This window comes from Pelodiscus sinensis, chromosome 11 (genome assembly GCF_052426305.1).
Source record: "Pelodiscus sinensis isolate ZL-2025 chromosome 11, ASM5242630v1, whole genome shotgun sequence".
Taxonomy (NCBI): domain Eukaryota; kingdom Metazoa; phylum Chordata; order Testudines; family Trionychidae; genus Pelodiscus; species Pelodiscus sinensis.
The window spans coordinates 22,794,173-22,818,420 of NC_143062.1; the positions used below are offsets into that span (position 1 = coordinate 22,794,173).

The following is a 24,248-nucleotide window of genomic DNA, read 5'->3' on the forward strand; positions in this document are numbered from 1 at the left end:
CCTGCTGATAAAGTGGTGTCCTTTCTAATCTAATTATTTTGTAGGCATTTTGTATTAAAATTCTGCTAATTTTGTTAGCTTCATTTAGAGATATAGCATTCATTTTGGTATAAATTCAGCGACTTTTGAAAAGGGAGAGATCTCCTATTCTAGTATGTGTAGCAAATACTTCTTCTTGTTATTATCTAGGCATTTGATTTGCGTCATATTTTCAAAATTACGTGTATGCATTTACTGTGACAGAGTAGACAAATGCAACCATTTGAAACCACAGCTTCCAAATTTGCACATGTAATTGTGGTAAATTGTGTAAGCAATTAGGAGTCAGTCACATGCATGCTAATTTGAAAAACAGGCCCTTACCCTACTTTGTCAGATACTGTTATGACACATTGGACTTGGCTACAAGTCAAGGGCCTGGGCTGCCTCCTGTTGATTTGTAAGATAAGGGAACAAATAATTAAGGAATCCATTTGCAAACATCTGAAAGATAAAAAGGTGATAAGTATGGATTCGTCAAATATTAATCATGTCAAACCCACCTAATAGCTTACTTTGACAGGGAAACAAGCCTTGTGGATGGGGGAAAACAGAAGAGATGGTAAATATTGACTTCAGTAAGGTTTTTAATACTTTCTTGCATAACCATCTCATAAACAAATTAGAGAAATGCAATCTAGATGCAGCTACTTTAAGATGGGTGCAAAATTGTTTGGAATAAACATTCCTGGAGAATAATTTTTCAGTGGTTTACAGTCATGCTGGCAGAGAATAATGAGTGGGGTTCTGCAAGGATCAGTTTTGGGTCTGATTCTGTTCATTATCTTCATCAGTGATTTGAATAATGACATATGACGTTTACAGATGATACCAAGTTGGGAGAGTTTGCAAGTACTTTGGACAATAGGATTAAAACTCAAAATGATCTGGACAAACTGGAGAAATGGTCTGAAGTGAATAGGATGATAAAGATAAATGCAAAGTATTCCATTTAGGAACGAGCTATCAGTTTCACATATACAAAATGGGAAAGAGTACTACTGAAAGGAGCGAGGGGTCATTGGTGACCACAAGTTAAATATGAGTCAACAATGTAACACAGTTACAAGAAAAGTGAACATCTTTTGTGTGTTAACAGTAGTGTGGTAAGCAAGACATGAGAAATATTTTGTCCTACTCTACACTGATGAGGCCTCAACTGGAGTACTGTGTCCAGTTTTGGATGCCACGTTTCAGGAAAGATATGGACAAATTGAAGGAAGTCCAGAGAAGAGCAACAAAAATGATCAATGATCTAGAAAACATAACCAGTGAGGCAATATTGAAAAAATGGGGCTTGCTTAATCTGGAAAAGAGAAGACTCAGAAGGAACATGATAACCTTTTTTCAAAAACAGAAAGTGTTGTTACAAGGAGGGAGAAAAATTGTTCTCCTTCACCTCTCATGATAGGACAAAAAGTGATGGACCCAAAGTGAAACAAAGGAAGTTTAGGTTGCACATTAGAAAAAACATCTTGTTAGGGTGATTAAGCACTGGACTAAATTGCCTAGGGAGGTTGTGGAATTTCCATCATTGTAGGTTTTTAAGAGCAGGTTAGACAAACACCTGTCATGGATGGTCTTAGATAATGCTTGGTCCTGTTAGGAGTTTGAAGACTTGACTAGATGACCTCTCAAGGTCTCTTCCAGTCCTACATTCTATCATTCTATGAAAGGTAGAACTTCCATGAATTTCAGCTGCAGCAGGATTTGGTCCTAGAGACTAACGGCATGGTGGCAAACTCTTGAGGAAATATTCCCATTGCAATTGTGATTTTGGGGGCATAAGGTTGATGAGGTAGAGAAATGTAAATAAAAGCAAACTTTTTTTTTCTGTTTTTCACCAGGAAACCAGATAAATGTGTCTGTACCATTCCAATTTCAGGAAAGCACTTCAGCGTGTGTTTGACTTCAATAGTACTTAAGCACAAGTATTTTCTTGAATAGGGATGTGTTTTTTAATTGTTTGCTTTTTATGGAAGATGAAACTTCCCTGTTTTACTACATGCACAATTACTATTAACATTGATAGGAGAGACTGAATGATATAAGAGCTATGTTGTATATATGCCCCACCTAACATGTGAGTAAACTAACCCCTGCATAGGCTTCTAGTGCACACCGCTATGTTTCATGTCATAAGGAAAGAAATACACAGCTATCCAACTTGAGAATCACCAGAGTCAAGTCAAGTGTTTAGTTGTTGTTATTGGTTTTAAGGGATAGTATTTTTTGCTGCTTTTTACAAATAGGAATAGTTAGATGACATTGGAATTCTATTTAATTTAGGGATCACACTGAGTGCTTTTGCAACTTTTTAATAGAAATGTTAAGATTTGTTCATGAAATGTGCTAATTTAGCAGTGATAAAAGACACAACTTAGATTCAGATTTTACTCAGTGTAAGTAGTACAATTTATAGGCATTATAAATTTAATGATTTTTGAAACCACTCAATTTTGAGACTTAACATAATTTGTTAAATACTTCTGCATTTTTATATGATGGAAGCTTACCAAACTGTTGCGCTTAATCTTGCTTCAAATATTTAAATCAATATGCAGTTTAGTTTTCCATGGAATAAATAATAATTTGCCTTTTGAGATGGAATTAGTTTACTTCTTCATAATCAGCTGGCGACATAAAACAAGAAAAACACGAAGGCCCAATTTTTTTTGCTGTTGAAGCAATTCATTAATATATGAGGAATCCCCATGGATTCCAGGAGTGGGTTTGATGGTAAAATAGCTCTTCAGAAGTAGTTTTGCTTCTTATTAATTTTACCATATTCATCTTAAAGGATCATAGGCAAAAGAAACCATTCCTTATAGATGATGTTACGTTGTAGGCTTTATATAGTTGCTTTTTTCAGCAGACATGCCAAATATACTCTAGTGTGTGGGTATATCTGACAGACAAATGAATGGCTTTGACCTGTGTTGAAGCTGAGAAGGAAATGTGCTATACCCACATTTCTCACTGGTTGCAGTGGAAATGATAAAAAATAGGCTAATCACCTTTAACACTCATTGATTTGAATTAACATTGACTTTTCAGGGGGAGTTCAGAGTTTTGCACACTTCCTTAGGAGTTCATTGTGGAGATGTAGGGGTCAGATTTCATTTACATTAAACCCCTTGACACTGACTGGGCAGCAGAGCAATGTAAAATGGCCTTAGTGTAAATGAGAACCCAACTTGAGATCCTGTAAAAAGGGAAATCAGTGGATTGCTAATGGGTTTGTGTATAATTTTGTATTTGTTTATTTTAAACTTGCCAATTGAAACAATAGTATATAAATCAGGGTAATACTGAGTTAGGATATGTCTACACTTGCACCCTAGTTCAAACTAGGGATGCAAATGCAGGCATTCGAAATAGTGAAGCGGAGATTTAAATGAAAAAATGAGGAGTAACGTTAGTTCGAACCAAGGAGTTTGGTTCGAACAAATGTGTCCCGGCGCTCACTTCCTGGTTCGGATCAGCTGTGATTCAAACTAGTGCGCCGGTAAGATCATACTAATGAAGCCTGGGATATTTAAATCCCTGCTTCATTGACTATTTCGAATGCCTGCATTTGCATCCCTAGTTCGAAGTAGGGTGCAAGTGTAGACATACCCTTATAGAATAAAAATATATTTTCTAATTCAAATACCAATTCTGTTTTTAAGATGGAACTAATAACTCTTAAGGTTACACTATACTTTGTCGTTGTTGGATTCTTTTGAGGAGGGTGGGGTATTTTTGTTATTTCATTAAATTTTTATTTTAAAAACAGCAGGTAGGGGATAAAATCTGTATATCAGTGATATTTTTAAAAATTGCTAATGGAGAAAATATAATGACTATTTTCCTCTAGTATTTCTCAAAATAGTCTGTGAAACCACTTTGAGAAACATGCTAACTGGCCGTGCTGGTTTGTTTACTTACTGGTGACACAGCCACAAAGCCTCGTAGATCCCATTCGCTCTGGTTTGCCGTTTGCAGCCAAGAGGAGCCATTTCCCACGGCTCCCCTTGGCTGCAAAAGGTGAACCGGAGCCAATGGGAGCCGCAAGGCTCTGTGGCCATGGCACTAGTAAGTAAACAAACTGACACGGCCAGTTAGCATGTTTCTCAAAGTGGTTTTGCAGACCCTGTAGAGAAACACTGGTCCTATGTATATTTAGTGAATCACGGGAGTTTATCCAGTGTGCCATAAATAAAGCCCACTGACCAAAAACTCTCTGCAGTAGGAATAATCTGTGATTTTAGACCCTAAAGAGGAGATAAGAATGCTGTCCTCTAGCACAATGATTTCCAGAATCAAATCTGCCTCGTAGTCATTGCCCATGCAGAACCCTCTTAGATGTTTGCAGGTGTTTTGTATGCGTAGGACCTGCACGATAATAGGAAAGTTCTTAAGAAAGCTTGGCTGAATTAGATTTTTTAAATATTTTTGATAGATAATGTCAGTGTTTCTTTTTAGGATTTCTTAAATTTCTTAAATCATTTACATTTTCAGAGTTGTCGAAAATTGTAAGTTGGTATGATTCTGAGAGAGTCAGACAGTAAATATTTAATTATTATAGACTTTGAGAGTCAAAAAGTTAAAGTTTTATAATTGTTAAAACAAAAGTTGTCAACATCATGTATGAAAATAGGCAAAGAAAAGATCCTTAAGTCAAACAAGTAAGTTATGAAGCACCATTTTTCTTAGCCTATCTGTAAATTTTGATGATTTCAATGGAAATATAATATTTTTGTTTCTCTGTGTGTGTGGTGAAATGAACATACACAATATTCCCAAGATCATCATTAAGTCCACCCAAAATGGAATTTCAAACTGATTCCATACGGAAATTTTTTCTGATTCTCTCCTTACAAAGTGAATAAAATTATTCAATCTAAATGACAAAAACTGTTTATTACACATCTTTGTATTTACTGTATATCATTAACCAAGCCTCCTTCAATTGTACAGTGAGATAATTTCCTTTTCTTTCCAAAAGCAACAGAGATGATAATATTTGTCATGTAGGTGGAACTTAAAGAACTTTTGAAGTAATATGAAATAAGGAAGCAGCACATATATAAATTACCAGACAGTGTATACTTACTTTCCGTTTATTAGCATCACACTCCCATGGACAGTTTCCAACCTGTATTTAAAAAAAAAATTGAAAGATTCCAACAGAAAGCATTTTGGAACTTCTTTATTTGTGTGTTAGGTTCAGTATCATAATAGCTGTTTAACTTTACAATATATTACCTAAAAGATAGCATTTCATTTTCCTTCTGTTTTTGTATTTTCTTAATTCATGTTTGTCTCCTTGGTCACAGTCTGCCAAGGGACTTCTGGATCATGTTAAGACATCTCTTTGTCACTTGTTCAGATAATATATCTAAGATTGCCTATTGAGTTGTCAAAGCCATACAAATCTGTGTTTGTTAGCTGTGATTCTTCTTCCATTTGCTTAGCTTGAAAAGCTAGTGAATTAAATAAGCCCTGTGGGTCAGAGAGAAACTGCTTGAAACACTATATACTTAATGTTTAAATAAAATGTCTGACCATGACAATTTATTTTGTGAACTTAAAAAGGAAATTCCTTTCTTAATGCACTATTTCTTTGTGTGACTGGGAAATTTTTCTTATTAGCATGTGCCTAAGCACCTCTTGTGTGTTGTCAAGGTTACCAGTGTGCTGCATGGAAGGTGTCCTACATCTTGTCTTATATTACAGTACAGAGATGTAAAAGACATTTTAATGAAAATACCTCAGCAATAATAATAATTGAACAAACTCCATTTAATTCTGTCATTTGGAACATGTGGACTGATCCATCCCATATAAAGAGGACACTAGTTGTAGGTTTGTTACATGCTTAAAAACTAAGCACATTGCTAATAACTTTGCAGTAGTAGAGTCTGAGTGTGTGTCTCTTTAGTGCTCAAGCAACTTTACCTATTATGTCTGAAATACTGATTACCTGTTCACTTACTTGCATGAATAATATGTACTAACACATCTCACAGAATTAAAAGGGTATATGGTTGGGAGTTTAAATTGGTTGGATGTCTATAGCCATGCTCCTAAGGAAGAAGGAGGTAGGTTATGAGAGAGTGGAAATATAGAGGATCCTCAATTTGTGAACAGGCTTCCCATCTTGATTCCCATTCCCAATCCTACTCCATCCAATGAAACATTTACTCCTAAGGGAGTTCTGTCCTACTGTGCAATGTAGAATTTGCACAGAATTAATGTTCTGTGCGGAATTTAATTTTTTGCCCTGGAGTTTGTATTGCAGAGCTGTTGGTCACCACAAGAGGCTGCAAATACAGGACGCTGCTTGCAAATACAGGACTCTGCCAGGGGTTGGAGGAAGCTGGAAGTTTCCAGGCAACTGCAATTCCTAGCACATTCTAAAGGAAGGAGGCAGTACGCAGGAAAATTTGTACAAACCCAAGATCCAGCATCAAGCTGTTTCTCTCTTTGCAACCCTAGGCTCTGGAGGACTGAAGGGGGATTTTGGTATCTGAGACTGGAGCAGAGTTTTCCCCCAAGGTGTGCCCATCTGGCATGTGTAACACACACCGACTGAGGCACGCTATAGAAGCATAACAGAGAAACTGAACTAGGTTGTTATAAGGAATTCTTTAATTCTCTGGTCTGTGGGGAACCTTTATTGTTGTCCATACTCTGATAGGCATACTTGCTGACAGGTATTTTCAAACACATTACCAAAGTAATTGAATTGGGTATGATTATATTGCATTATTTTGACAGACAATGCAGAATTTTCCAAAATTTAAAAATAATGTGCCCAGATTTCTTTTTCCTGCAGAATTCCCCTAGAAGTAAGTATTTAGGGCCAAATCCTTCCAAGCAGAACTTTTTGAGAATTAGGAAGTGTCACATTAGTAAGGATTTACAAGATTCAGACTGGTGAAGTCCACCAACATGGGGGCAAAAGGGGCAGTTGCACAAGGCATGGCAATTCAAAAGGGGTTGGGGATCCTGGTCGCTGTCACTACTACTACAGGCGCAGCAGTGGCCAAAGCCCTGGGCCCTTTAAATCATTGCTGGAGTACTGTGCCGTATCCTCTGAGCGGTTCTCAGGGCTCCTGGGGAAGGGACTCGGTGCAATGTGCTCCAGTTGATGCACTTCTCCCCCTTCTATCCAAACTGCTCCACCCCTTCTGGGAGCATAGAACGGGGCCCCCTCAACTTGCCCAGCATCCCAGCAAGGCTGTCAGCACCCCTGAGATTGGTTTATACATATCTTTCCATTTAGAATGATGACACAGAATGGAAGAGCCAGCAAAAATAAAGCAAGGAGGAGGAAATTGCCTTGGGGTTGTCCTTGAAGATATCTGTGTCCAACTGTTCCACTACGAGGGCAAAGTTTATCCCTCACAGAACTGGCCACTTGACCCCTCCCTAAATTTTGCAAATCCCAGTGGCATTATGTTGGCTTTGTGCTCCGTTCGTTTTGGCACTAAAGTCCATTGGCATGGCCATTGGCTTTTTTGTGCTCTCCTCCTGGGTGATCTCCATAAAGATTCTATCTTCCTGCTCAGGAAAACAGGGATACTTTGGAGGTGACTGATAATATATAGTGCATGGGAGGAGTGTGATCTGTATGCAGAATGTCCCATCTGTCCTCTGATCATGGGTGCACAATGAAGCCGATTGTTCCTAGTAAAAAGCAAATACACCATACCTTAAAACATTAAACATTTTCAACAATATCATTCATAATAATTGATTGATAGGGATAGCTTACATACTATGAGGATGGTTTTTAAATGGTAGGCCTTTTCAAATGTTGCACGCATGTCATAATATTTTCCGTTAATTAGTAATATATATTAAAGGTTGTTTGGATTAAGAAAATTGATTTAAAACTAGAAAATGTTCCAGTGAACTTTTAAAGTCAGCCATTGTTATGAACAGTCCTTAGGGTTAAGAAGAGGTTTCTTTCAGTTAATAATAAATCATTGCAGTGAGTTAGTATAGTCTGATTGATTTAATGCAAAAGTGGTCCGTGCATCTACATTTTCATGATTTCTGCATTATAAAGGAAGTAAGTTTTATAAACACTTGGTAGCCTTTAGCTAAGAAAAACAATTTCATTCTTAAACTTGACAGCTGTGCAGGACAAATCATTTTGTAAATTTAAAGAACCTACAGGTTTGTCTGGATGCAATATGGTTTACAATATTCTTAATAATCATTATTTCTTGCTTGCTTTCTTGCTTTCTTTCACTCAGTGAATAGTTCACCTAGCAATTTTGGTCTTTTCAAGCTTCTGATGTTGTACTGATGGATTTAGCTTCTTTCTCTGAAGTTCTATGCAATGTCTAGGTCTTCCTTCTTTTTCTCTTTCCATCTGGTGTCTGTGTTATCCCTTGATGTGGAAGTCATGTTGGTGGCATGCTTAAATTATGTCCTAAATATATATAGCTTTAAAGTGGAGTGTTCCATTTAGAATTTCTTCTGTTGTAATAAACTATTTTCAGTGGACTCTGAAAATCTTCCACAGGCATTACTTTGGAATGAGTTTAACTTCTTATCAGTTGCTGTTGTGGATTTGCATGCCTCTAGTCCGTAGAGGACAGAGATGATGCCATAGTTAAAAAAATGTATTTTTGTAACAATGCCAATCATGCTACTTTTCCAGATCTGTTCACATTTCTGAAAGTTGTTTGCTGCTTTTGATATTCATTGTTTGACATCTGGCATGATGCCACCACCATAGCACATTTTGCTCCCCAGATAAGAAGGATTTATTTCTTCTAATGTTTCTCTGTCAACTCAGCTGGTTGCTTTTGAAATATTGATAGCCATGTATTTTGTCTTCCCATGGTTGATGAACATATGAACTTGTTTTGCCATGTCTGCCAAAAGATGGGTTGTTTTGTTTTCATTAACCATTGTGTGGAATGGAGCAGGGCAACATCATCAGCAAAAACAAGGTCACTCACTTGTACTTTATCATTTGTCTATAACAATTCCTCAATTGCCTTCTGTGGCTATTTTCCTGATTACAAAGAAGATGTCCTTCTGCAGCTTGGAAGAGGTTAGAGGAAATTATCCCACCTCCTGTAATTCCAAAGTGATGCCCAATACTTAGGAAGAAATTGCTGCCATGGGGAGGTCTTCCTATATTTGTCCACTATGGCCCTGTATAGACATTGCCTGTCGGAACAGGGGCAGGAGAGACTCCAAGCGGCCCCTGCTCCAGATAAATCCCTAGGGTTAGGGGATGTTGACCACTCAGCACCTGTCCCCCAAATGACTAATGGGTGCCAAAGACTCCAAGGTATGGAAGAACCATCTATTGTTCCTCAGCGCCTGTCTCCTTCCCTCACTACTGGGGCTGTCTTCTTTCACAGCCAGCCTCATCTGGTTCCTTCACCTGTTGAAATGTCTAAATGGTATCTCTCTCACTCAATCTAAGCGCCTCATCCTGCAGTCTGGTATGAATGGGGGAATGCATATGCCCTTAGAGACCCGCTGAAGCCTGTGGGACTCTGCATTGTAGGAGTTCACCTGCCTGATTCACACTGCAGAATCAGGCCTCAGAACTGTCCTTTTTTGTATCAGTACCACATGGGGTTTTTTTTCATCTAGTTTAAAAGTGCAAGCACTCCAAAATGTTGCTGTTGGCATATGTCCTACATTTTACATATGGTATTAAAATATTCCATTCTCTATTTCATATTTTATTTAAAAATCCTAAACAACCTAATTTATGCTCGCAATATACACATTTCATTCATTTAAAAATGGATAAGTGAGAGAAACATGGGTTGGAAAGATAGCCAGTAAGCCTGGAAAACACATGATGTGAGTTGGAAACCAGGACAACGGATATCTACAGTTTAGTTGAATGGGTATAGTTTGTTCCAGACCATTAAGGTTGGATATATGCAACTGTCAGTTATGTTGTGAGTAACAGCTATTTGAGTGTAGATTGTACAAAAGTTTCCATTTACCGTACCCTGATGTATGTGTGTGGTGAGTTTGGGGTTTTTTTTAACTTAAGACAAAAATAGGAGAGATCAAAACTTGACAGATCTGAAATAAAATTCCAAAGTAATGACTAAAAATCTTAGCCACTAGGTCAGAGGTGGGAAAGATACAGCCTGTGAGCTGGATCTAGACTGCCAAGGCCTTTAATCCAGCCCACCCTTGTCCACGGAGCAGCGCTGCTCAAAGTGGCTAGCTGTTCCCTGTGGCTTTCTGCGCTGGGCTGAGGGGAAGTCTTTGCACGCTGCCTCCATCCCCTACAAAATCTCTCAGCTCCCAGTGGCTGGTTTCCAGCCAATAGCTCTCTATTGGTTTCCAGCCAATAGGAGCCGAGAGATTTTGCTGAGCAGTGCACAAAGACTCCCCCATAGCACATGGAGCCATGTGGAGTGATCTAGGGCCTAGAAGCCTGCCCGAGAGTGCTGCTGGCCAGGAGCTTCTTAGATAAGCACATCCTAACCAAAGCCTGCCTCTGGCACCCCAGCCCCTCCTGCACCCTAGCTCCCTCTTAGATGCTGCACCCCTTCCCTAGGTCAAAATCTTCTCCTGCACCCATACCCCCTCCTTGACCCTGGACCTCAATCTTCTGCCCCAAGTCACAACCCCTCCTTTATCCAGACTCCCTCTCAGACCTCCAACTTTCTCCAGCACCCCAGTCTCCTACCCCAAACTCTCTTCTGCACCCAATCTTCATCACAGACCCCACATCCTCTCCAGAGAAAAGTGTGGCCGAAATCTTGGAGTGACCCCGCCATAAAAATTATTGCCCATCCCTGCACTAGGTGCTTGAAGTTAGCAATGTAACTTCATATTTAAATACCTAGAAAAATAGCCTGCTTTTTCAGAGGTGCCAAAGAAGCAGAACTCTCAGTAAAGTTAATGAGAGCTCTTGGTACTGAGCACCTCTGAAATTCAGGCCACTTTCTCAGAAACCCTAATATGCATTTTAGTTGCTCATAGCAGATAAAGAAGTTTAAATATTTGGGCCTTAATGTTTTTTTTTGGGAGGGTGGGGATGGACCCAAATACCCTATACTCTTTGCAAATTTCATTATTCCCCATAATAGCATAGCTAACTAGAAAGAAAGACTTGGGAACTGGCCTTCATGAGTAAATTTGACATGTTTACCCAAGAACTAAACAAAGATATTAATCGGGATGAGCAGTTATATTCAACACCGAAATGGCATTAAATGCTAGAGTATTGGACACTTACAGCCCACTCTATTAGCTTCATTTTGCATGGACAGTATAATTGACCAGGGGTAGGGGGGAATTTCCTCCTCTCTCCCCTCTTTTTCTGCTTTAAATTTTGGGGTTTCTGTGCCCCTCTGTGCCTCTTGCTCCACTCACCTGAAGAAGTGGGTTGTGCCCATGAAAGCTCATGATACCATCTGCATTTTTTGTTGGTCTCTAAGGTGCTACGGGACTATTTGTGGTTTACGTTTTTTCTATATTTTGTGTTAGTCTCCAAGGTGCTACAGGACCACTCATTTTTTATTTTTTTAATTACAGACTAATACGGCTACCCCTCTTGAGACCGTATAGCAGAGTTTGCATACATGACCCAGAACAACTATAGTGTGTTGGGAGGCAATACACCTGCACAACGTTCCCACAGTCACAACTTGGGTCTAGGTGGATGCAGTGGCATTGGGACAGTTTTTGTAGTGGGAAAACTGGAAGCCAATGAACCCAACTGTGAACCCTATATATGATGGAAACCACTTCATGCCCCCTGAGTTCCGGCTCCCTGGGGTGTATATGCGCCTATCTTCATTGTAGCACTGAGCATTAATGTCAAACAGTTTTTACAATAATTATAGATGGAGACAAAATGAAAACCAGACATCTGGAAATTAGTTTGTTCTTAAATCAAACTTCACATCCATGAACATGAGATTAAATACAAATCTGTGCAGACGTTTTAAATATTTATGGAATTTAAACCCCATATAACCCATGTGTTCATTGCTACCACATATTCTACTGTACAGCATCTGTTATCATTAGCACAGAATAGCATAATGAAATCCACTTTTAAAAAGTTCTAGAAGGTAACAGTTGCTTGTAAAATACCCCTAAAAAGCTGGTGTGATTTGAAAAGGAATGCTTTAAACAGCAATATTCCTGTGTTGCACAAAAAGGGAATTCACATTACTTTCAGCCAGTAGATTTGCAGAATTTTATTTAAATTAGTCTAATGTATTCCAAAGCTGCTAATATGCTCAGATGCCCTCCGAATCCCACACAAAATATCTTCTACTCCAGACAATGATTATAGGAAGGATACAACTATCTGTAAGTTCACGTATGTTCTCTAAATACTTCCCTTTCCCATGAATGTTCACAAAGACTCATAGTCATCATTCAGCTAGGTTCCTTAAACACTTTGTATCCCCCATACATACCCCGCCAGAGATGGGAGGGAGCGGTGACTTGGAAGCAGCAGGACAGCTGCTCTATATTTGTATCTCCCTTCTCCTTGCAGGGAATTTTTAAAGCTGTTTGGAATTGTATTACTACTCCTGTAGGCTTTATATACCTCATTGTTGGAAGAGGTCATATGGCACTGGTATTGTCCACCAGCTAATGGCAGCATGGTTGTAAGCCATGAGAAGCCCGGAAAGAATGAGGAGAGAAAGTATTTATGTGCATTTAACCAGGAGTGCGTGTGGTATGGAACCAGGGATTCCTGAGAATGTTGAGCCTGGGTGGTCTACTCTGACCCTGTCCTCTGTTCCAGGGGTGCAACTAGGGGCTATGCAGGACATGTCACACATGCAGGCCCATGGCCACAGGGGCCCCAGATTTAGAAGTGAAAGTAAGCTGGTACGGCACTCTGGCAAGAAGAAGCCAGTGGGCCGGTATACTCAGCTGCAGCGGCTCCCAGCCAGGATCCTGAGGCTCTCCTGCAGGCTGCCTGGCTAAGAAGCAGGCAGCCAGGCAAATGAAAGGGGTTGGCTGGGGTGGGAGAGGGATGCACCTCCCCCCACCCTCATCTGGGCTGTCCCAGCTCCTAGACCCCCCCCCCCTTCCAATACCCTTTAGGGAATGTGGGGAGGGCTGCAGTCGCTTGTACCTGGAACTCTGCTGCTTTTCCTTCCCCCCGGCTATAGGGAGAGAGGGGAAGTGTGTAGCCTGTGTGCCTTCCTCTGGCTGCAGGCTGCCCTGGGGAGGGGCAGAGGAGTACTTCACACAATCTGCACACTTCCCCTGCTCCAGGATCGTCAGAGGAAGAGGAAGAGCAGCAGTGACTTTGCAAGTGCAGCTGCAGCCCCTGCCCTCCCAAAATGGTGCCTTTGCCCCCTGCACTCACCCTACACCCCTCACCACTTGCTTTGACTCCCCTTGCCTGTCCCCTGCCCTGATTCCTGCATCCCCCAAATACCCTTTCCCTGAGCTCCCCCAGCCCGAACCACCTGCTCTTATTCCTGAACCCCCCCCCCAAGCCCTCTGCCCTGAGGCCCCCCCATATCCTCAGCTCTCTGCCCTGATCTCTCTACCTGTAGCCCCTTGACCTGATTCCTGTACTCCCCACATCTCCTTTGCTTTGTTCATGCCAATGTCTGGACATTTTCAGTCCCATACCAAGTGTGCTGTGTTGGACATGTAGTTTCCATTAACTACCTGGGTTTATTCGTGGATATGTGTTTTTCTCCAGTGGCTTTTTCAATAGTAGGAAACTTGGAGCCTCTGAGTTTTGTATGCATTATACATAAGATGCTATAAAAGAACAAACTGAAATGGATTATGTTGCCTGCATGTAAATGCAAACTGTTTATTAATAATATTGATTTCCCTTTAGCCTGAGATGTTTTATTTAAACAGAAAGTAAATAACTTAAAGGTTCTATTATCTTAGCTGGATTGAATACACTTCCCTTGCGTATTTGATTTCCATTGAGCTCAGTAGTTCCATGTTTGAGCTCAAAGTGTTTTGGGGAAGGAAAGCTGAAGCCTGTTAGCAATATTGAATAAAGCTCACACTGATCATGGCCCATGTCTTAGTCCCTTGTGACTTGAGATAAATTACAAGACAATGAAAAGAAGCAGAATCAGAGGACACTGCATGATTGGCACACACTGCATGTTTGTCATTCCCAAGGAACTAACCCTGAATTCTGACTGCATAACACAGCAGCTTTATAGCTATAGGTGCAAAAAAAAAAAAAAAAATTAGAGCCAAATTCTGCCTTGTTACACATGTGCCCGTTTTCCTAAATGGAATGTTTGTGGATGTAACAGAGGCAAATTTTTGTCCATATTAAGCTCTTTGGGACAGGACATGAGCTTTATTTTATATTTTGTAAAGCCCCTTATGACATTTATTGTGATTCCAAGTAGCCACTATCTCTGTAGTTTTCAAATTCTTCAGAAGTGAGTAAATTAGCATTAGAAATGATATCCATAGATTAAATCACACATAGACATTTATTGGTGGTAAACAATATGATTAAAACTTTACACACGCTTGAAATAAAGTTTAGCATATCTCTTGAAAGTCTTAACATTCAGCTATTAATAGATCCATGGTCATAGTTCAGATATCTGCCACAGCTTCATAGTTGACGATCCTACCAAGTTTTATGCTATCTTAAAAGGTTCAGAAGACATGGCTCATAGTGAAGTTAGCTGGATTTCCCCAGCTCTCTTCCCACCACGCACCCACACCATATTGAAACTTTGAAGAATGAAGTAAAATTATTAACTTATTAAAAATATGGCTTATTAAGATGCCCTCAAAGCAATACATTATAAAAAATCATTACATGCAAAACTGTTTGAAATAGATTTTTTTTTCAGTTTGATTCCACTTTTGAAAAAGCATTCATTTTCATGGAAGCTTTTACCAAAATATATGCATTTTGTGAGCAAAAATTTGCCTATTTCCCAAGCAAAATATGGGCCCATGTTTTTAGCAAAGAAAGCTTTTTTTTTTTTAACCAAAATGGCTTAAAAAGAAAAAATCAGTGCTTGATTCTGTGAATCAAAATAGTAAATTTCATGTGGTTCTACCTTTAATCCTGATTTGCTCTTAGGCTAAAGCAAGAAAATAGTTTAGATTTTCTTTTCTCTTGTTCTCCCCCCCTTCCTCCCATTTCCTTTTCAAGTGCTTACCGTCTTCTTTCCCCACCTTTTCTTGTAAAAGCAGAGTGAAGATACACTTCCTGTACAAAGCTCAATTGAGCTCTGGATCTACACTGTAAATAAACCAAACCAGTTCCACAGTGGATGAAAGATGGATAGAATGATTAATAAGCTTCTTATTGGCTCAACGTATAACAAGGACCATGGGAGTTTATGATGTTTTATGTATGGAGAAGTATGCAAGGCTCTCTGTGTGCTATCCCTATCAAAACTAATATTCACTTGTCTTGGTTAGCAATTGATGAGGATGAGGTTGATGATTCTGTTGTAAAGCGAAAGTCTGAAACCAAAAGATTTACATTACTACACTTAAAAAAGAGCCTTTGCTCTTTAAACATAAAACATTCTCCATAAATATTAACCATAGATGATCTTTTTTATTGTTAAACTAGTAAAAATGCAATAAAACCTTTAATCCATCACTAATATTTGGCTCCCAAATTGCTGGTGACACAATTGACAGCCTAACCCAGCAGGTTACTGAGAAATAATCATTGAAATCTAGACTTTGGTGACTCTCTGAGGAGCCCTCTTGAAAGCTGACACCATTTTTGTTACTTTGTCAGCAACTTTCTGTATTTTCTTCTGCATTGAAGATATTTTTGTTGGAGATTTTTTCCCGTCACAACAAAAGCTTGGCATACACTGGAAAACGTTTTGGTTGACTATTTCAGATTTTAAATTACTTTACTCTAATTGTGTACCTTTTTGTGTTCTCAGATCAAGATATTGAGAGTCACTGGCTTGAACATGCAATCAAAGTGAATTTCAAAGTTGCATGAGCATGTAACCATGGAAACAGAATTTTAAACTTGAACACAAGTATTAATTTTAGGAGTGCCTGCATGTTTACACAGTTTGAGGGTAAAAATTATACCACGTGTCTTGCAGCTGGAATAAAGAATATCTTTAGAAAATGTGTTTAAGATCATTCCTTTGTGGTTAAAAAGTCCCACAAAATCCATGAAATGGGTTTGAATAGCATCAATTTAAAAAAAAAATCTGCTAGTGAATGATCCACAAGTAGAAAAGCAGGCTAAATTGGTCAAACAGAAGTATTATTCCCAAATTACTCACTCAAATTTTCTCAACCGATGTTCCTCACCTGGATCTGATGAACACATACTAACCTTTTGCAAATGGCTGGTGAAGACAAACATTAAGCATTGCAGCTTCATTTCAGGATTAGGTCTGAGAATTGTGGGGGAGAAAATTTGTGTTTTGAAGCGCGCGCACACACACACACACATATAAACAAGTGGGTAAAGTAAGATAAATAAAAGTTTATACTACTAAACTGAAAACTTCTATCTTTATTTTCTACAAGTCTATATTGGATTAATTTTACTGTATGTAATAGACAACATGTATTAGAGTTTCCTCAGGGAAAAAATATTTTAGGAGCTTCAGGAATGCACGCTTAAGTAGTGCACTGGCTGTTTTTATTATAGGAATCTGTCTCCAGATATGCCCCATATGGGGGAAAAAATAGATTCAGAAGCTTCAGAGGGGTAGCCGAGTTAGTATGTAACAGGAAAAACTTAAAAAGCAACAAATAGTCTAGTAGCACCTTAAAGATGACCGGAGTATAATAAGTCCAGATCCAAGAATAAATGCTTCCCTTATTTCCCTATCATCTGAAGAAGTAGGTTTTGCCCACAAAAGCCCATGTTACCATCTACATGTTTTTTTAGTCTTTAAGGTGATAATAGACTATTTGTTGTTTTATAAGTTTTTCCTATTTAGATTCAGGACATTGAAGTAATTGAGATGTTCACACATGTTTAAAGTAGGACTTTCATGTGATTAAGAAGCATAATCGTGATCAATTGCATTATTAAAAAATTAAACATGATTAATCTCACAATAAATCATGCTGTTAAATAACACTAGAATACCATTTATTTGAATATATTTGGATGCATTCTACATTTCCAAATACACTGATTTCAATTAGAGCACAGAATACAAAGTATACAGTGCTCACTTTATATATATTTTTATTACAACTATTTGCATTGTAAAAAATAAAATAGTCTTTTTCAATTCCCCCATTACAAGTACTATAGTGCAATCTCTTTATCACTCAAGTTCAACTTACAAATGTAGAATTATGCACAAAAATAACTGCATTCAAAAATAAAACAATGTAAAACTTTAGCACCTGAGGGTCCCCTCAGTCCTGCTTCTTGTTCAGACAATTTCTCAGACAAACAAGTTCGTTTACATTTGCAGGGGATTAACAGGCATTCACACAGCACCGTTGTAGTTGTCCTCAGCCAAGTGTGCTTAAGGAGCTTTACCTGAAGGAGGAGGGGTTCTGATGTGGGGCCCAAGCAGGGGTCAGGCCCTTTGCACTCACCGCAGGAGCTGGAGCTACCTGGCCACCTGCTCAACCCTGCCACCCATCTCCCAGCCCTTTGTGCTCCACTTCCCCATGGCAGCAGGAGGTATGAAGCAGAGTACTTTGGTCCAGCCCGCTCCCCAGAGCCCTTCATCGCTCAGAGGGATCAGGCCGGAGCTGCACCTCAGTTTCTACTTATCATTACAGTGAATCATAGAATCATAGAATCATAGAATAATAGGACTGGAAGGGACCTCGAGAGGTCATCGAGTCCAGCCCCCCACCCTCAAGGCAGGATCAAGCTCCGTCTACACCATCCCTGACAGATGTCTATCTAACCTGTTCTTAAATATCTCCAGAGAGGGAGATTCCACCACCTCCCTTGGCAATTTATTCCAATATTTGACCACCCTGACAGTTAGGAATTTTTTCCTAATGTCCAATCTAAACCTCCCCTGCTGCACTTTAAGCCCATTACTCCTTGTCCTGTCCTCAGAAACCAAGAGGAACAAATTGTCTCCTTCCTCCTTGTGACACCCTTTTAGATATTTGAAAACCGCTATCATGTCCCCCCTTAATCTTCTTTTTTCCAAACTAAACAAGCCCAGTTCATGAAGCCTGGCTTCATAGGTCATGTTCTCTAAACCTTTAATCATTCTTGTCGCTCTTCTCTGTACCCTTTCCAATTTCTCCACATCTTTCTTGAAATGTGGCGCCCAGAACTGGACACAGTACTCCAGCTGAGGCCTAACTAGTGCAGAATAGAGCGGCAGAATGACTTCACGAGTTTTGCTTACAACACACCTGTTGATACAACCTAGAATCATATTTGCTTTTTTTGCAACAGCATCACACTGTTGACTCATATTCAACTTGTGGTCCACTATGACCCCTAGATCCCTTTCCGCCATGCTCCTTCCTAGACAGTCGCTTCCCATCTTGTATGTATGGAACTGATTGTTCCTTCCTAAGTGGAGCACTTTGCATTTCTCTTTATTAAACCTCATCCTGTTTACCTCTGACCATTTCTCTAACTTGCTAAGGTCATTTTGAATTATGTCCCTATCCTCCAAAGAAGTCGCAACCCCACCCAGTTTGGTATCATCTGCAAACTTAATAAGAGTACTCTCTATCCCAATATCTACATCATTGATGAAGATATTGAATAGTACGGGTCCCAAAACAGACCCTTGAGGAACTCCACTTGTTATCCCTCTCCAGCAGGATTTAGAACCGTTAACAACAACTCTCTGACTACGGTTATCCAGCCAATTATGCACCCACCTTATCGTGGCCCTATCTAAGTTATATTTGCCTAGTTTATCAATAAGAATATCATGTGAGACCGTATCAAATGCCTTACTAAAGTCTAGGTATATGACATCCACCGCTTCTCCCTTATCCACAAGAAGTGGCACACAGTGGGCTGGGAGATGAGCAGTGGGCAGAGCAGGCTGCTGGGCTGCCCCGTCTCCTGCAGCCATGGTCAGTGCAACGGGGGATGACCCTTGCTGCCATCCCATACCAGCCCCCCCAAGGTAATAGCCCAGCTCACATCACTTGTTAAGGGGACTTTGGGAAAGGGATTCAATGGGATAGGAAGATACGGAGCAGGGTCAGGGCTTTAGGAACGAGGTGGAGTGGGGCAGGGTGGAGACTGGAGCCAGGTGGGGCTCGTAGCAGGGAGATGGTCTTGGACCACATGCCTGGGGAACCGTGGGTGGTGGACTGTTCTGTCCATGCTGATGACTTATGCTGCTCAATAATGATCCAAAATGGTGTGATTCATTTTCAACATCTGTGTCAGATGCCACCAGTAGAAAGTTGATTTTCTTTTCTGTTGGTTCGGGTTCTGTAGTTTCAGTATCGGAGTGTTGCTCTTTTAAGACTTCTGAAAGTATGTCTCTCCCCCCCCCCCCCCCAGCTCCTTTTCCCTCTCAGATGTTGGAAGGTACTTCAGATTCTTAAAATCTTGGTCAAGTGGTGTGTTTTGTCAGATCTGAAGTGAAAGTGTTCTTAAAACAAACAACATGTATCGGGTCATACAACATGAATTATATGGCAGAATGTAGGTAAAACAGAGCAGGAGACTTACAGTTCTCTCCCAAGGAGTTTAGGCACAAATTTAATTAATGCATTATTTTTTAATGACCATCATCAGCATGGAAGCATACCTTCTAGCATGATGACTGAAACATGAAGGGTCATAACAAATATTTAGCATATATGGCACATAAATACCTTGCAATGCTGGCTACAAAAGTGCCACAAGAATGCCTATTCTTGCTTTCAGGTGATATTGTGAATTAAAAGCAGGCATCATTATCTCCCATAAATACAACAAATGTGTTTGTCTTAGTCATTGACTGAATAAGAAGTAAGACTGAGTGAACTTGAAGGATTTAAAGTTTACACAGTTTTGTTTCTGAGTGCAGTTACGTAACAAAAAAATCCACATTTGTAAGTTGCACTTTCATGATAAAGAGATTGCACTAAAATACTTGCATGAGATGAACTGACAAATATTATTTCTTGTTTTTCATTTTTACAGTGCAAACATTTGTAATAAATAAGAGCAAAGTGAGCACTTGTATTCTGTATTGTAATAAAATCAATATATTTGAAGGTGTAGAGAAACATCCAAAATGTTTAATAAATTTCAGTTGTTCTTTTATTAATGTGCTGAAGGAGCAAAGCTTCATTTAAATGCACCCTTTGAGTGGTGCAAATAGTCCAGCTGTGCGATATTGAGAGGTGGTTGTCACTTGCCAATTGTTGTGGAACAAGCTAGTTAGGCTGTGAGGTGCAGCAATAGGTAAAGAAGTTTTCACTTTGCTTAGGTTTATTCCTTTGGAGGAATAGATACATCTTTGGAGTTAGGTGCCACAGTGCCAAGCACCATAAAAACACCTATGAATGATAAGTCTTAGAGAGGTAGCCTGGTTAGTCTGAATCTGAAAAAAACAATGAGGAGTCCTGTGGCACCTTAGAGGCTAACATATTTATTAGGGCATAATCTTTCTTGAGTTAAACCCACTTCATCAGATGAATTGGATTGAGGGTTTTACCCACGAAAGCTTATGCCCTAAGAAATCTGTTAGTCTCTAAGGTGCCACAGGACTCCCCATTGTTTCTACGAAAGACAGACATGCATCCTATTTTACTACGGAGTTATCACATCATTCACCATTGAGAGCAGGCACTGGACTGAAGGGAATCAGATCATCGTGTTGTCAATGGGAGTAGTGTGACAGACTAACCTAATTCTTGGAACCTTGTAAATATATGCCACCCAGTTTCCTTTAGTTCAGTAATATACATGAATATTCCAAATTACCAGGCCCAGCAGTATTCCTAAGCAAAGCTAAGTGGGAAATGTGTTTCTCATCCACAAAAGTTTTTTGAGTTTTCAAAATGTTTCCCATTGTACATTGGGACAAAATGCGGGCGGTTGGGGGAGTGTGGCAGACAGACACATACAGCAAAATAGCAAATAACTTGGAGGTTAGGGATGGGAGACTGAGGTTCAAGTCCCTACTCTTCTTGATTCACAGAAGGGGCTTGCATCTGGGTCTCCCAGGTGGTTTGCTTAACTACTAGGCTATTGGCTATTTTGGCATGGTTTTCTGGTTTTGACTAGAAAAATCCATCGTGCACTTTAGGAACCTTTCTTAACAAAATCTTAGACAAAGGCAGCATGGTCCTGTGAAATATTTCAGTTTCTAAAAATTGTCATTTTCCAACAAAAATATTAATTTCAAAAAATTCCCAACCAGGTCTGTTTTGAGGGTCTTTCATTCCTAACCATCCTTACAGCTTCTGACTTTCTAGAGGAGCAACCCATGTTGAAGTCTACTTAGCATTATGGCTACCAGGTGCAGGCTTACTTTTCCCTTAAAGCACCTCCTGTTTTGTTTCCACAAGGCAAAGTCACAGGAGAAGTTAAGGAATTGTTTCTTAAAGAAGGCATATTCTCTACTGCAGTTATTATAACACCCCAGCAGAGGAAGAAATAAACGGCAAATATGTCCACCTTTCATGCAATGTCAACTTAAAGCCCCAACTGCCCTTGATGTAAGATGTGTTTTTCCCCTCAGGTCTAAGTGTCCCTAGGAGGGCTTCAAAATGGGGGCAGTCTACAAAAGAAGTTTGAGATTAAGGAGGAGGCCTCAAGTTGGACAAAGGAGTGGCAACCCTCCAAAAATAGTTGTGCAAATGAACAGTAATGATATCAACACTTTTGAGTATCTGCTTTCAGATTTTACAAATATATCAATATAACTTCCAAAATGTATAGGACTGGGTTGTTTCAATTCCTAGGATGGATAAACTGAAATTGCATTTTCCCTCTTTTGGGATTTGATTTATTTATAACTTTCTGAGATATTCATGCATATAAAATTTTGCTGTTATTTTCTGTGAAAGAATTTTCCTCCTTTCCTTTTATTGGCCCCATTTCTTCCACACACACAAAGCCACAGATGCTCCATTACAATGATGTCAGCCTTGCTACATGCTCCAGCTGTTTAGGTGCATTTATAAAGTTCAGCCCTGTACATTATGCCATAAATGTATATTTCGTGTATAAACATAAAACTAACATACTGCAGATCTCTCTAAGTGTAACTTTAATGGAGGTTCGGTGAGTTTTAAAAATATTTAAAAGTATTTAATCTTTCCGTTGGCAATATTTTTATAGCAGGTTTTCCAATTATTCTTTTCTCAAGCTAGGTTCAAAGATATTTTTTTCCCCCTGTATTTCATCTTCTGTGATTTTTGGAAAAGCCGGGAGTTTTTTTAGTAAGACAATATGTATTTTAAATAGAGACGTCTGAGTGGAAATATGCTTCTGTCCACATGTTTTGACGTCCAAGCCCTCATTAGCTTCATGCGCGCTCCCCAGTTTACCCTGCCGAGAAACCTCATTTCTGGATGTGCCAACTTTCAAATAGGTTGCATGTTGCAAGATGTTGTTACAGTGACATGGTGTATAAATAGTGACATGGGTCAATTAAACCTGGGACCAAACTATAAGGGTCTTTCCTTGTGTCCTGAATTTCAGAATAGGGGGTGAATTGGGACCATTAAGCACGGCCTTCAGAAGGGTCATTATGGTACAGCCCAGCCCTGTTACCTCAGATTAGCTTACAGTGTACAATTTGTATCATCCTGCTACCCAAAAGTTCTGCCTCTACCTTCTCCCTCAGTGGAGGCACATGGAGGGTGAGACACAGTGCCCATTGAAATCATTAGACTGCTTTTGGCTTTAGTGAGACTCATGCTAAGAAGGAGCATTCACTACACTCCCTTGAGTGTCATGTTTCTTATATTTACTAGCAGTGTTACTTTGTTCCTCTGTCTGAATTCCATGTATATCTTGCCATAATTTAACTGAGGTGCTGCATATCCAGTAGGTTTGCTAATTGATTACAAAATACACCTCCTGCGTCACAAATGTTTGAGGCATACTCTTGGTTCCATTGGCTTGGCAATCTAATGACTCTCAGTAGGACAAGATGTCTGCTAACTGGGATCCTGTTCCTTAGTTCATGCTGTTTAATGCAAGATCAGTGGTGAGTAAAACCACCCATAATTTTAAGGCCATGCAGTCCTTGGCTTTGAATATATATTGGCAGACCTTGCTTAGCACAGTAATTATGCAGGATCCTGGGCATTTAGTACCTACTCGATGCATTCAATAGGAAATATATAATCCAGGATTCAGTTTGGAGCAAAAATTCAAAAGCAAAAAATAAATCCACAAATTATATCAAAATACACCTGATTCCTGTAATCCTAAGGGTGGGTGATAACCAGGAGCACAAATCCCATTGTAGTATGGTCAGGCCTTCCTTACTGATGAATTTTGTTCCAGCCTATTTAATATTAGAGCAGAACTCACTATGTAGGGGCAATGTTTAATTTGTAATGAAAGAGGTGCTGGGGCTCAAGCGAAGCCCAGCCAGAGCTGGTGGCAGCAGGGCCAGCATGGCGGGGAGCACAGCCCCAGCTAGGGCTAGGAGGGGATCCCAGTGGCCAGGTCTGGGAGTGGAGACCAATGGCCAGAACTGGTGCCCCAGATGGACTGACAGCTGGGAGGGGAGCCTTGACCTCTCCTGTTCTGGCAAACTCCCTGGTTCGGGACTGCTCAAGTCCTAAGGGTGCTGGAACAGGGAGGTCCAACCTATATTTATTGACCTGTGCTTGTTGTATCTAGTTGTTTCTTGTTTGTTTGTTCTATTGACAAATTAAAATACCCTAAACAAAAACCTGTTGCTAACAAACCTGGTAATTACTGGTTCTTAAATTTACAGGTCCTTTGTCATCCAGCAAATCCCAAGCAGTAATCTCTTCATGGTGGTGGTAGATAATGAATGCAACTGCGAGTCTATCTTGCCAATTACCATGGAACCCATCGAAATAAGGTATATCCTTTATATTGAAGATTATAACAGGAAAACTCAACGTGTAAATATTGCAAAATTGCTTACCTTTACCTTGTATGTGCCTTTAAAAATTCTACTTCGTGTGATTTAGGAGCCTAACAGGCAGATTCTCAGCCAGTGTAAATTGTCATGGCCCCAGTAACATCAAGCCAGCTGAGGATCTGCTCCTTAGTCTTATTTTCCAAAGTGACTTAGGCATTTAAGAGTCTAAATCCCTTGGAAAGTCATTGAAAATTGTCACCTCCCTTACTTAAG

At 39.7% G+C, this 24,248-nt stretch overlaps 1 protein-coding gene across 1 annotated transcript in view; it reads left to right on the forward strand.

The window, feature by feature from the left end:
* CACNA2D3 (calcium voltage-gated channel auxiliary subunit alpha2delta 3) overlaps positions 1-24,248 on the forward strand; it is a 758,781-nt gene that overhangs the window by 730,888 nt on the left and 3,645 nt on the right. Inside the window, exon 35 of the mRNA XM_089781194.1 lies at positions 23,862-23,974. Within this exon, the coding sequence (XP_089637320.1) occupies positions 23,862-23,974 (113 nt within the window). The remainder of the gene's footprint in view (positions 1-23,861; positions 23,975-24,248) is intronic.